This window comes from Hyla sarda, chromosome 1, assembly GCF_029499605.1.
Source record: "Hyla sarda isolate aHylSar1 chromosome 1, aHylSar1.hap1, whole genome shotgun sequence".
NCBI classification, from domain to species: domain Eukaryota; kingdom Metazoa; phylum Chordata; class Amphibia; order Anura; family Hylidae; genus Hyla; species Hyla sarda.
In genome coordinates, this window is record NC_079189.1 from 265,429,390 (window position 1) to 265,442,515 (window position 13,126).

The following is a 13,126-nucleotide window of genomic DNA, read 5'->3' on the forward strand; positions in this document are numbered from 1 at the left end:
CCATGACGTCACGCTGCTCCGGCCCCTGTATCGCTCGTCATTACGCACAGAGCGAACTCGCTCTGTGCATTAATGATGGCGGGGTGCCGCAGCGGCGATCCTGGGGGTCCCCAGCAGCGGGACCGCGGCGATCTAACATCTTATCTCCTATCCTTTGGATAGGGGATAAGATGCCAGGGGCGGAGTACCCCTTTAACAGTATCTGCTTAATGTTGGGTATCTTAGGGAAATTTAGATCTAATTTTTCTTTCAGGAAAAAATTTCAAGCCCTGTTGATGTGACTTAACCTGTGTCCTTTCATTGCAGATCTCATATGTAAAGGGGTACTCCGGTGGAAAACTATTTTTCTTTAACCAACTGATGCCAGAAAGTTAATTAGATTTTAAATTGCTTATATTAAAAAAAAATCTTAATCCCTCCAGTACTTATCAGCTGCTGTATGCTCCACAGGAAATTCTATTCTTTTTGAATTTCTTTTCTGTCTGACCACAGTGCTCTCTACTGGCACCTTTGTCCATGTTAAGAACTGTCCAGTATAGGTTTGCTATGAGGATCTGCTTCTGCTCTGGATAGTTCCAGACATGGACAGAGGTGTCAGCAGAAAACAATGTGGTCACACAGGAAAGAACTTCTCAACTTTCTCCTGGAACATACAGCACTGATAAGTACTGGAAGGATTAAGATTTTTAAATAGATATAATTTACAAATCTGTTTAACTTTCTGGCACCAGTTCATTAAAAAAAAAAAAAAAAATTCTACCAGAGTACCCCTTTAACCCCTTAAGGACTCAGCCCATTTTGGCCTTAAGGACTCAGACAATTTAATTTTTACGTTTTCATTTTTTCCTCCTCGCCTTCTAAAAATCATAACTCTTTTATATTTTCATCCACAGACTAGTATGAGGGCTTGTTTTTTGCGCGACCAGTTGTCCTTTGTAATGACATCACTCATTATATCATAAAATGTATGGCGCAACCAAAAAACACTATTTTTGTGGGGAAATTAAAACGAAAAACGCAATTTTGCTAATTTTGGAAGGTTTTGTTTTCACGCCGTACAATTTATGGTAAAAATGACATGTGTTCTTTATTCTGAGGGTCAATACGATTAAAATGATACCCATTATTATATATTTTTATATTATTGTTGCTCTTAAAAAAAATCACAAACTTTTTAACCAAATGAGTACGTTTATAATCCCTTTATTTTGATGACCTCTAACTTTTTTATTTTTCCGTATAAGTGGCGGTATGGGGGTTCATTTTTTGCGCCATGATCTGTACTTTTTTTTGATACCACATTTGAATATAAAAAACTTTTAATACATTTTTAATAATTTTTTTTTAAATAAAATGTATTAAAAAAGTAGGAATTTTGGACTTTTTTTTTTTTTTTTCGTTCACGCCGTTCACCGTACGGGATCATTAACATTTTATTTTAATAGTTCGGACATTTACGCACGCGGCGATACCAAATATGTCTATAAAAAATGTTTTTTACGCTTTTTGGGGGTAAAATAGGAAAAAACGGACGTTTTACTTTTTTATTGGGGGAGGGGATTTATCACTTTTTTTTAACTTTAACTTTTAAATTTTTTTACATTTTTTTTTACACTTGAATAGTCCCCATAGGGGACTATTCATAGCAATACCATGATTGCTAATACTGATCTGTTCTATGTATAGGACATAGAACAGATCAGTATTATCGGTCATCTCCTGCTCTGGTCTGCTCGATCGCAGACCAGAGCAGGAGACGCCGGGAGAGGGGACCTCCGTCCGGCGTTCTGAATGATCGGATCCCCGCAGCAGCGCTGCGGGCGATCCGATCGTTCATTTAAATCGCGAACTGCCGCAGATGCCGGGATCTGTATTGATCCCGGCACCTGAGGGGTTAACGGTGGACGCCCGCAATCAGCAGCCTGGATCATCCGCGCATGACACGGGCATCGCTCCGATGCCCGCGGTTATGCACAGGACGTAAATGTACGTCCTGGTGCGTTAAGTACCACCTCACCAGGATGTACATTTACGTCCTGCGTCCTTAAGGGGTTAAAGACTATTTTTATGTTATTTGTTTATATATTTATTTTGTTAATAAAATGTTCTAATTGGTAAATTTTTCCTCCTAGGTATGCTTAATCATCCACCAATACCTATTGCAGATCTTTCTGAGCACACAGAACACCTGAAGGCCAATGATAACCTAAAACTATCTCAGGAATATGAGGTGAGAAGTTTGTGAATCTTAGAGTTAGTGGAATAGTTTAGCAGGTACGTACTAAAATCAACTGGATAACCCTTTTTAGACAGTATTGGACATGCTAAAGAAGGATCCGTGCTTGTCTTGGGACTAAATGGCTATGTTGTGAGATTACCATAATGCTGTGGCTATCTTTTTTTGAACTACCTATTTTATGTTGGATAAAGAAATTGGGGCTCGAAGGTCTGTGAATATTTGAAATAAAATTAATGTATTTGTAAAATTGATTTATTAATGTACAATTGATGGTAAAAATGATATTAATAAATAGTAAATATTATAGTGGTCTGTGACCTACAGGGCCCTTGTAGGTCAGCTAGACTGCAGATAGTGTAAGATAAAATCAGTGTATATGTAATGGAATAAAACAATATAAAAACAATAATATAAATACAATGGTATAAGTTAGTATAAAGTGTCCACAATAATACAAGTGACCTCAGAATTGTACTCCTGGTATAATTAATTGTAGTCCGAGTAAATACATTCTTCTCTCATTGCATGTAATAAATATTGTTGCAGATTCTGACAAATACCGATATACTGTATACATATGCAGAGCGCAACAGCACAAGTTGCAATTGTATCCAACTTGTAGTAGTTTGTATCAACTTTCAAGGTAAGTGTAAAATGAGCTTTCATTCATGCAAAAAATCGATCCTGGCTCCTAGGCAGAGAGCCTGCTGCAGGAGGCTCAGCCGTCTCACAGTGTAGCAGCAATAAGTGTAATAGACAGTTACGGATCGATGTGCAAATGTTTAAGATAGAATTTGTACCTTGATTAGATGTGTGCTGGTCTTGGTGCAATCCCGGCTCTAGCACAGAGGGCCCACTCCTGGAGACTCGGCCGTCTCCGATTTGGCAATGATGGTAGTGGGCTCCTTTTGTGTGTACTGCAGCTGTTCTGTGAGTAATGACCAAGCTGTGTCCTAGTAATAGTTGCTACGTGCCTGTCCAATGAAGGAAACAGGAGTAGTGATGATCCTTGGTGCTTTGTCTATGAGAAGTAAAATTGGATATTGTGGCACTTGTAGTGGTAGTTAAGGCTGGACGCGTTTCAGGTCCTCCTTAGGACCATTCTTCAGCAGCACTTACCTTGAAAGTTGATACAAACTACTACAAGTGGGATACAATTGCAACTTGTGCTGTTGCGCTCTGCATATCTATACCCACACTTGGATTATACTATATCGGTATTTGTCAGAATCTGCAACAATATTTATTACATGCAATGAGAAAAAAAGGGAAAAAGACAGAAAGCATAGAACAAACATGAAAGTAACAAGAAAAACAGCACTAACTACTACCCCAGTGCCACGCACACCACCCATAGTAAAGGGCAAAGCAACGCTGCCGGACAGAACGGTCATTGGCTAGATTATATCAAGAAGGGCACAATTAATGCACAGCGGGAGGCATGTGATTAGTCATGTTGTACGAACATAGGGTCAGAGGAGAGGAATACTAGGGTCCCCATACATGATCAAATTTAGCCAGACACTTCCAATGCTTGTAAACCAACTGCTGAGAGAAAGACACTACAGAGGTAACCAGTTTCTTCCACCTAGTAGGAGTTGGGGGCCTCCGGTCCATCCATTAGAGAGCAATCGCAGAAAGGTACGGACAAGGTGGGGCCATACTTATTCATCTAGCCCACCAAATAGGCAAATTAAAGGTTCTATTGGGGGACTTGTAGTATGCAAGTCCAAAAGGATTCTATATAGGGACAGGCTCAGATGCGATGCCAGAATTCCGCATGAGGGGCATAGCAGCGGTGACAGGCTTTCGAGACATATATTACCCCTATCCAATTGTGTAGAATGGGGTGCTAACAGTAATGAATGATATATAATTGAATTAATTTGTTATTAGCAACCAGGGAGACCGAAGTGTGAGAGAAGAGAATCTCCTCCCACTCCTCCTTAGTAAGGGAAGAAATGTAGGGCTGTCAATATTGTTCATTAGGTAGAGGTGAACGGGATATTTTAGCCTGGATAAAGTGCACATAAAGAATGTACACAAGGCCCTGCAGACCCTGGGACATTGGGACTTCGAACTATGTCTGAGTTGGAGATACTTAAAGAAGGACTCTCTGGAAAGCCCAAATTCTCTCTGGAGCTGAAGATTTTCCACATTGTCTGTATAGACTTGCTTTAAAGTCAGCACGCCAGCATCCATCCAGAATTGTGTATCCAGAGGACCCAGGAAATGTGTAAGGGTCGGGTTATATGCCACACAGGAAGGTCAGAGGGAGTTTCACCATAGGAGTACACCTGCTTGGTTGCTCTCTTAGTTGCAACACATCAGACCAAGACCCATCTAATAGAAGCATAATGGCAAACTTAGACCAGTTTATATAGAGGCCGGAGAAGACCCCAAAGCTATCCATTAACTGAATGACATAAGGCAGAGTAGAATCAGGCTGGGACATTTACAAAACCATGTCATCTGTGTACAGGCCTATCCTTTCCTCCTCATCTCCCGCAGACATCCCAAGCTATTGTGAATCCTGGCGTATAAGCAGGGATAGGGGGCTGTATTGCCACCGCAAGCAGAAGCAAGGACAGAGGACACCCCTGCCGAGTTCCCCATCTAAGAGCAAATGGGAGTGAGCACAAACCATTCACTAGTATCTGAGCTTTGGGATGACAATATAGATAAACCCATTCTACTGAGTTAAATACCTTGGGTGCAACCAGTGCAACCAAGGCCCAATTGCCTCGAGTGCTGTTCCCACCTGGACCGTCACTTGCACTCTCTTGATGTTATCAGATGTGGACTTGCCATCCATAAAGCCTGACTGATTGGGGTGTATAATTGAGAGAATCACTCTATTTAAGCAAGAACTTTGATTACTATTGTATTATCGAGATTCATTAGATATAAGACGCACACTCCAGGGGATCCCTATCAGGCTTCAAAATAACCACTATGGCAGCATCAAACAGGGAGGCTGAAAGGGCCCCCTCCCTAAACGCCACTGTGTACATTTCCTTTGGGGTAGGAAGCAAGTCTTCAGAATATCAACGGTAAACCTCCAATGGCAGGCCATATGGGCCAGGAGACTTGCACTGGCAATGTTGGATAAAGCCTCCTGAATTTCAGCTAGAGTAATAGGGACTCAAGAGATTCACAGCTGTCCAAAGTAACAGAGTAGGAAACTGAATGGCATCCAGAATAAAGGAAGAATAAAGGTTAACATAAAACGAGGAGAACGGTTGAGCAATGCCCTCATTATCCAGAAGAAGAAATACATCTGAGGCTTTAAGTTTTTAAATGCACTGTCAGATACAAAAACTTTTTATATGTTGTACATCTTGGCAAAACATTAACCTTTGCAATATATATATACTTCATAAGAAAAATGTATTTCCTTTTTATAGAAATCATGGCTTTATCCGAGCTGAAGCACAGGCATGGACAAAGTCTAGTAAGTGAGGGTTGGCTAGCACTGCTCTGTGCTCACTCCTGTCTGATAGAACTCCTCTGTGCTCTCTCCTGTCCTATCAGACAGGAGAGAGCACAGAGGATTCCTATCAAAAAAGAGAGAGCACAGTGCTAGCCCACCCTCACTAGACTCTGTCCATGCCTGTGCTTCAGCTTGGACAAAGCCATGATTTCTATAAAAAGGAAATACAATTTTCCTATGAAGTATATTAATTAGAGAATATGATGTTTTGCCAAGATGTACAACATATAGAATGTTTTTGTATCTGACAGTGCCCATTTAAGGATCGGTGGGGCAGAGACATTTTGTTTCACATGTGCCATGAGCTTACTGGATTGAATCCCATGCTTAAAATGTAATTGTGTATTGAACAACAATTTTCTGTTCATCTTTTCATTAGGTTGAACATGTATTGTCAGTCCATGGAGAGCCATGCAGTTTTATTGTCCTCAGATGGAACTGCAAGTTCACTATTTGATAGTGAACTCCTCCTCCCTCCTGTACGTTTCCTTTTTAATGAAGGAAATGGTGGATCTCAGACACTACTTCACTATCCATTAAGCTTTCAGATCATTGGAAATTAAACAACCCCTTAAAGGGGTACTCCGGTGGAAAAACATTTTTTTTTGTAAATAACTTCTATTAAAAAATCTTAATTCTTGCAGTGCTTACCAGCTGCTGTAAGCTCCAGAGGATGTTGAGTAGTTCTTTTCAGTCTGACCACAGTGCTCTCTGCTGCCTCCTCTGTCTATGTCAGGAACTGTCCAGAGCAGGAGAGGTTTGCTATGGGGATTTGCTCCTACTTTGGACAGTTCCTGCCACAGGCAGAGGTGTCAACAGAGAGCACTGTGGTCAGACAGAAAAGAACAACTCAACTTCCTCTGTAGTGTACAGCAGCTTATAAGTACTAGAAGTATTACGTTTTTTTTTAAATACAAGCAATATAAAAATCTGTTTAACTTTCTGGAGGCGGTTGATATGAAATTTTTTTCCCACCAGAGTACCCCTTTAAATATGCCTTCAGTGTTTCCCAAACCAGAACAAGCAAGCCCTGCTGAAAAAACCTGGAGCTGTTCAGGAATCCGATCTTTTGGTCCTTTAAGGTCCAGCTAGAAGGGGTCAATCTGCCATCCTCAGGGGCCCCTAGGGGTCACAAGGATAAGTCCACCAGGATAGGGGAGTGGTCTGAGATAGCATGAGCTTGGTAGGAGATGTCTAGCACCTGTGAGTAAAACAGACAGTTTCTACAGGATAAATCAATGCAGATAAGGGTATTCCTGCCAATGGTATAGCTGGTGTAAGTACAAGTAGTAGGGTTTTTTTTTGCTTATAGACATCAAGGCAGCCCACCTCCTCCAACAGAGAGGCAAGCGGAGTGTGCAAGGTCCAGGGGTCCCAGAAAGGGGATCTAAGGCAGGATCTAAGACCATTTTAAAGTCTCCTACATACAGCACTTTAGCATGGGGGTAACCAGTTGCAAATGTAACCAGTGGCAAATGTGATAGCTGCATCTCTAAAGATGCAAGGGGAGGGTTTTAAATAAACAGGAAAACATAAGGGTCATTATTAAGAAAGGCATGAGTAAATATATATCTCCCATTTGGGTCTCTATGCACACATGCCGCCTCCCACCTCACTGTCTTGCGGACTAGTACAGAGACCCTGCAAAAGAAGGTATGAAAGGAGTGGTGAGACCCCTGGACCCATGGCTTCAGCAGCAGGTTTTTTCAGGGGTGATTTATATGGCCGAATCCGAAATCCTACTCCCCTGATATTCCACGACATTATAAATACTCTCGCCATCTAAAAAGATCAGACATACATAGAAGGAGAGATCCTCTCCAGCAGCCAGATCCAACTAGGGGTATGAGTATTGGGTGGAAATAGACAGGTAAAACATAAAGAGACATCAGGCCAGAGAAGCTGGGTAGGAAAGAGAACTAAATACAAATACCCCACAACAGTATGGGGCGAGGTAGAAAATACACAGGAACATGAATAACATTGGTAGTCCAACAGCAGGTAGCAGCATTGCAAAACGGAGTCCCGGGGGTGATAAGAAGGGGGTTCCCAATGACATTCCTGGGGTAGTAAAGTCCACAAGCTGAAGAGCAGAGGGTGACAAACCCCACCCCAAATCCTTCAGGTAGAAAAGGGTACAGGACAGAACCCCCCCCCCCCCCCCCATGGGCCCAGGGCGCAAGGTGCTCCTTTAACAAAGCCGCAGTCCCACAGATATATACATATACAAGGCATACAACCCGGTCCAGGAGACTCCAGCAGGGTATACGAGATGCAAAGGTCCCATTAATTCAGCAACAGTGTCCTCCAATAGCAATATCAGTTAGTGATGCACACCTGGAAGAGAAGCTCAAGGGTGTCCTCCAGGGCAGCAAAAGAATATATCAGCTCATGGAGTAGCAGGAAAAGAAGATGAACCGCCATCAGGATGATCTCTGCCATCTCTCCAGCCAGTCCTTTGCCTCCTGAGGTGTAGAAAAGAAGATTGCTCTGTCACCATCCACCACACGTAATCTAGCCGGATACGTCATGGATTACGCAATACCCTTCACTTTCACAGGCTTTAATGGATGCAAATGTGGCCCTGCAGTGCTGCAGGTCTAAAGAGAAATCTGGGAAAATGGAGACCTTGATGTTGTTATATGTAATATCTTGCAGATGGCCAGTCATTGTGCCAGTGGCCAATCAAGTGCCAGTCATTGCAATTCAACTGCCGCGCCAGAAGAGGCCTCAGGGGAGTGCCAGGGATAGGTGGCCTTCACGGTGTATTCGCTTCAAAGCAAAGGAAGGTGAAAAGAAGACATCGGGGAAAAGTTCTTTAAGCCAGCTTTCAATAAAGGCACCTGGGTTTAGGCCAATAACTTTGATGTTATTACAGCGTAGCCGGTTTTCCAGATCGTTGTTCCTCTGCCTTGTTTATTACAACTTTTTTTGCAGAGTAATAATAGTCTCTGAGATTGGGGTCAGAGTGGTCCTCTATGGTGTAGACTTTGGTTTCCGCCTGCGTAACACGATCCCTGAGGTTCAGAAGAACCTGACGCAGAAGGCCGAAATCTATTTTAATTTTCCTTCATCTTACCCGATAATAACGTTTTGTAGGCTTGTATAGCCTGAAGAAGGGTGTCACTGACCTCCTTCAGGGTCAGCTCCGACCCCCACCACCGAATCCTCCTCAGAGAGCTGTGCTGCTTGCATTGCTTTAGCCTTGGAGTATGTATGTGCTGAAGCATGGCCGGCGCCATCTTCCTTTTCAGTGCGGCCAAAATTAGGCAGCTTCTCAGCTGCAGAAAGGTCCCGTCCTCGGGCCTAGTCAGGCTTTTGTGGCATAGTGCAGCTCCTAGAAGGGTTACAGGCGTCAGATAACGGGGACCGCTGATGTCAAGGTCCAGGCTACACCCCTCCCATGAAACACTTATAATGCTAGTTTACCTAATAATTTAAAAACTAAAGTATCAAAACAGCCCCAGTAAAAGTATATTTATATGTTTTATTTTGCTGAGTGCGGAAACAATTGTGGAAAGCCCACTTAAAGTGATAATCTGTCCTTAAGAATACTTATAGACAAGAATTAATGCAAAGTAAAATACATAATTTATTATAGCTAAACTTTTAAAAAACAAAAGCAACAAACATGAAAACTGCAGTTAAAATGCAAACATTTTTTCGGGATCCCAGAGTATTAAATGGGCACTGTCATTAAACATGATTTTTAATATTTGATTCCTAATGCCAAATAAATACCTTTTGTAACTGGCTTCCATAAAAAATAAAAAAAATAAAATGTTTTATGTTAGTTTTTCGTCTGTATACTTCTGGCCACCAGGGGTCTCATTCCGTCTGGTCAAAATCTCAGATTTTGGCTTCCTGCTTGTAATGGCAGGAGACCAAACTCAGAGAGTGTTTCTCTTCACTGAGCTTGATTGACAGCTGCAAAGAGCCTCACTGAAAACAGCTGCACATACTAAAAGCTGAACAGAGCCTTACTGAAAGAAGCACAGACTGAAAGCTGCTGCACAGAGCTTGAGGTCTTCTATTTATCACAGTGTTGCAATGATGTGGGGTCGGAAGTGGTCCCCCAGCAGACTTCAGTGATGTCATTGCTGCTGGGAAGCGCTCACTTTCTCCTGCTGGGAGATTGTACTGTGTGAGCAAGAAGAAAGGTATGATACAGAGCTTTTAAAAGCTCTGACATTTTTTCTAAGGGTGGGAGGGGTATTAGGAGTAGTTAGGGAACATAGCCTGAGTACGTTTTTAGAAAAGTTGATTTAGTGATTTAGTGACAGGTAATCTTTAAAGAACAATCCACTTTGTTAAATAACAGGCCTAGGTTAAGTAACATGCTTAATGACTATATATATATATATATATATATATATATAGTAAATTTGAGTAGCCGTATTAGTCCAATGATGCAGATGCAAATAAAAAAATGTTGCAGTATCTTGTAATACCTTTTTTATTGGACTAACAGAATTTTGTAGAGACAAGCTTTCAGGATTCCTCCCTTTATCAAGTCTTTAGACTTGATAAAGGGAGGAATCCCGAAAGTTTGTCTCTACAAAATTCTGTTAGTCCAATAAAAAAGGTATTACAAGATACTACAACGTTTTTTGATTTGCATCTATCTATCTATCTATCTATCTATCTATCTATCTATATATATATATATATATATATATATATATACACACACAGTACAGACCAAAAGTTTGGACACACCTTCTCATTCAAAGAGTTTTCTTTATTTTCATGACTATGAAAATTGTAGAATCACACTGAAGGCATCAAAACTATGAATTAACACATGTGGAATTATAGACATAACAAAAAAGTGTGAAACAACTGAAGAACCTAGAATAATACATATTTTCAGTTGTTTCACACTTTTTTGTTATGTCTATAATTCCACATGTGTTAATTCATAGTTTTGATGCCTTCAGTGTGAATCTACAATTTTCATAGTCATGAAAATAAAGAAAACTCTTTGAATGAGAAGGTGTGTCCAAACTTTTGGTCTGTACTGTATATATATATATATATATATATATATATGTATATATATATATATATATATATATATATATATATATATATATATATATATATATATGAAATGAAGGGCAAAAACATTAGTACAATAGTGACCACAAAAACATGATAAATCTCCTAAAGGGAATATGTAAGCTGTATTTGCTGCTAAGAGCTGCAAAGACCTTTGGATAGCTTAGGGGATAAAAGCAAACTGTACCTTTCCTAGAGCTGATGGTGGTTACCAAATTTATAAAATTGCCTTTTTATTTCTCAACCAAGTATCAAGGAAGCAGAGCTTCTCAAGTGCCACAGGCTGGCACACCTTTTCACATGCTTTTATCTTCAGCCTCTCCTTGATTGATGTACAGAGCTGTGTATAATAGTCAAGGAGAGGCTTGGAGGTATGGGCGAGCGAGGAGGTGTGCACTGCTGTGGCACTTAAAGGGAATCTGTCGTATCCGAAAGTAGCACAAGAAATCACTGCACATTACTGAGCGTATAGTCTGCGATATTCATAAACGGCTGATCTGGCCTGCCCACCTGCCAGTGATTGGTAATGTTCTGTCTGTGGCCAGTATTTCCAGAACGCTGCCAATCACTTGCGGGTGGAAGGTCTGGAGTGGCCACCATGAATGTCATGGATTTATGAGCATGCAGTGATTATCAGTGATTTCTTCATATGTTTGCCACCTACAGAGGAAGTGAAAACATCTAGGTACCTTTCACCAGGTAGTTTCTATAAGCAGCTCAGTTCCGCCTCTTTGACACTTGGCTGAGGCGATGTTATAGGTTTGGCAACCGACATCAGGTCCAGGAAAGGAACAGTATGGTTTTATACCCTAGCAGCTATCTAAAGCTCTTAGAAAATAGAGCTGACAGATTCCCTTTAATACTATAAAGTGCCTTTGCAATGTATAATGTGTGTGTATTTACTGTTGACCAGGTACTTTACATCATTTGTCATTTTGTGTGTCACTATTAAATAAATGACTTTCTTCTTTTAGTCCTCACTATCTACTGCATAATAAATACATAGTAACATAGGGGGAGATTTATCAAAACCAGTCAATCAGATCACTACTTTCACTTTGCAGAGGCCTTGTTAAAAATGAAAGAAGCAATCTGATTGGTTGCTATGGGCAACTGGGCAACTTTTTCTCTGGGCAGGTTTTGATAAAACTCCCCCATAGTTTGTAAGGTTAAAAAAAAGACAATCCAGTCCATCGAGTTCAACCGAAACCCCTACTGTGTTGATCCAGAGGAAAGAAAAAACCCACCCTGAGGCTGATGCCAATTGCCCCATGACAGAGGAAAAATTCCTTCCCAACTCCAATATGGCAATCTGAAAAAAATCACTGGATCAATGTTCTATTCCCATAAATCTAGTATTCATAACCTGTTATATTATATTTTTCCAGTAAAACATCCAGACCCCCCTTGAACTTGTTTATTAACATCACGTGACAGAGAGTTCCATAGTCTCACTGCTCTTACGGTAAAGAAGCTCTGTCTGTAATGGTGAAACCTTCTTACCTCTGCACGTCCACTCCTCCCCCTTGTCATGGTTACTGGCCTAGGTGTAAAAAGATCACAAGAAAGATCTCTGTATTGTCCATTCAAATATTTGTATATTGTGATTTGCCACTAAGACATCTTTTCTCCAAACTAAACAAACTCAAACTTGATAACCTGTCTTGGTACTGTCATGTATGGGGGATACCATTAATTTGTCGCCCTCCTCTGTGCCCTTTCTTGTTCAGCCATGTCCTGCTTATATACAGGTGCCCAAAATTGGACAAAGCAACCCATATGTGGTCTGACTAATTATTTATACAGAGGCAAAACTATGTCCTTGTCAAAAGCCTCAATGCCTCTTTTGATACATCCCATGAATTGGCTTGTGACTTGTAAGCCTTGGGTAGAAATTTTACATAATGTCTTATTATTTAGCACATAATTGTACATTTTGGTTTTATGGCCCAAGTGAATAACCTTACATTTATTCACATTAAATTTAATTTGCCACATCTGTGCCCAAGCCTCCAGCTTTCCCAGATCCCTCTGTAATATTATGTTAACCTCCACTGTGTTGACCACCTTATCCAGTTTAGTGTTATCTGCAAATATTGAAATTCTATTTAGCAATCCCTCTAAAATGTATATTTATAAACACATTGAAAAGAAGTGGACCCAGTACTGACCCCTCTGGTACCCCACTAGTAACTGTAACCCAACCAGAGTAAGTTCCATTGATACCAACCCTCTTCTTTCTGTCACTGAGCCAGTTGATAACCCATTTACAAATATCCTCTCCTAGTCCCAGAATCCTCATTTTATCTACTAATAGTGTCAAATGTCTTAGA

At 40.8% G+C, this 13,126-nt stretch overlaps 1 protein-coding gene across 15 annotated transcripts in view; it reads left to right on the forward strand.

The window, feature by feature from the left end:
• Nucleotides 1-13,126, forward strand: part of PTPRS (protein tyrosine phosphatase receptor type S) — a 784,683-nt gene that overhangs the window by 601,822 nt on the left and 169,735 nt on the right. For all 15 annotated transcript variants that reach the window (XM_056571644.1, XM_056571636.1, XM_056571669.1 and 12 more), the window contains one exon: nt 2,133-2,230. In XM_056571644.1, coding sequence (XP_056427619.1) covers nt 2,133-2,230 — 98 coding nt within the window. The remainder of the gene's footprint in view (nt 1-2,132; nt 2,231-13,126) is intronic.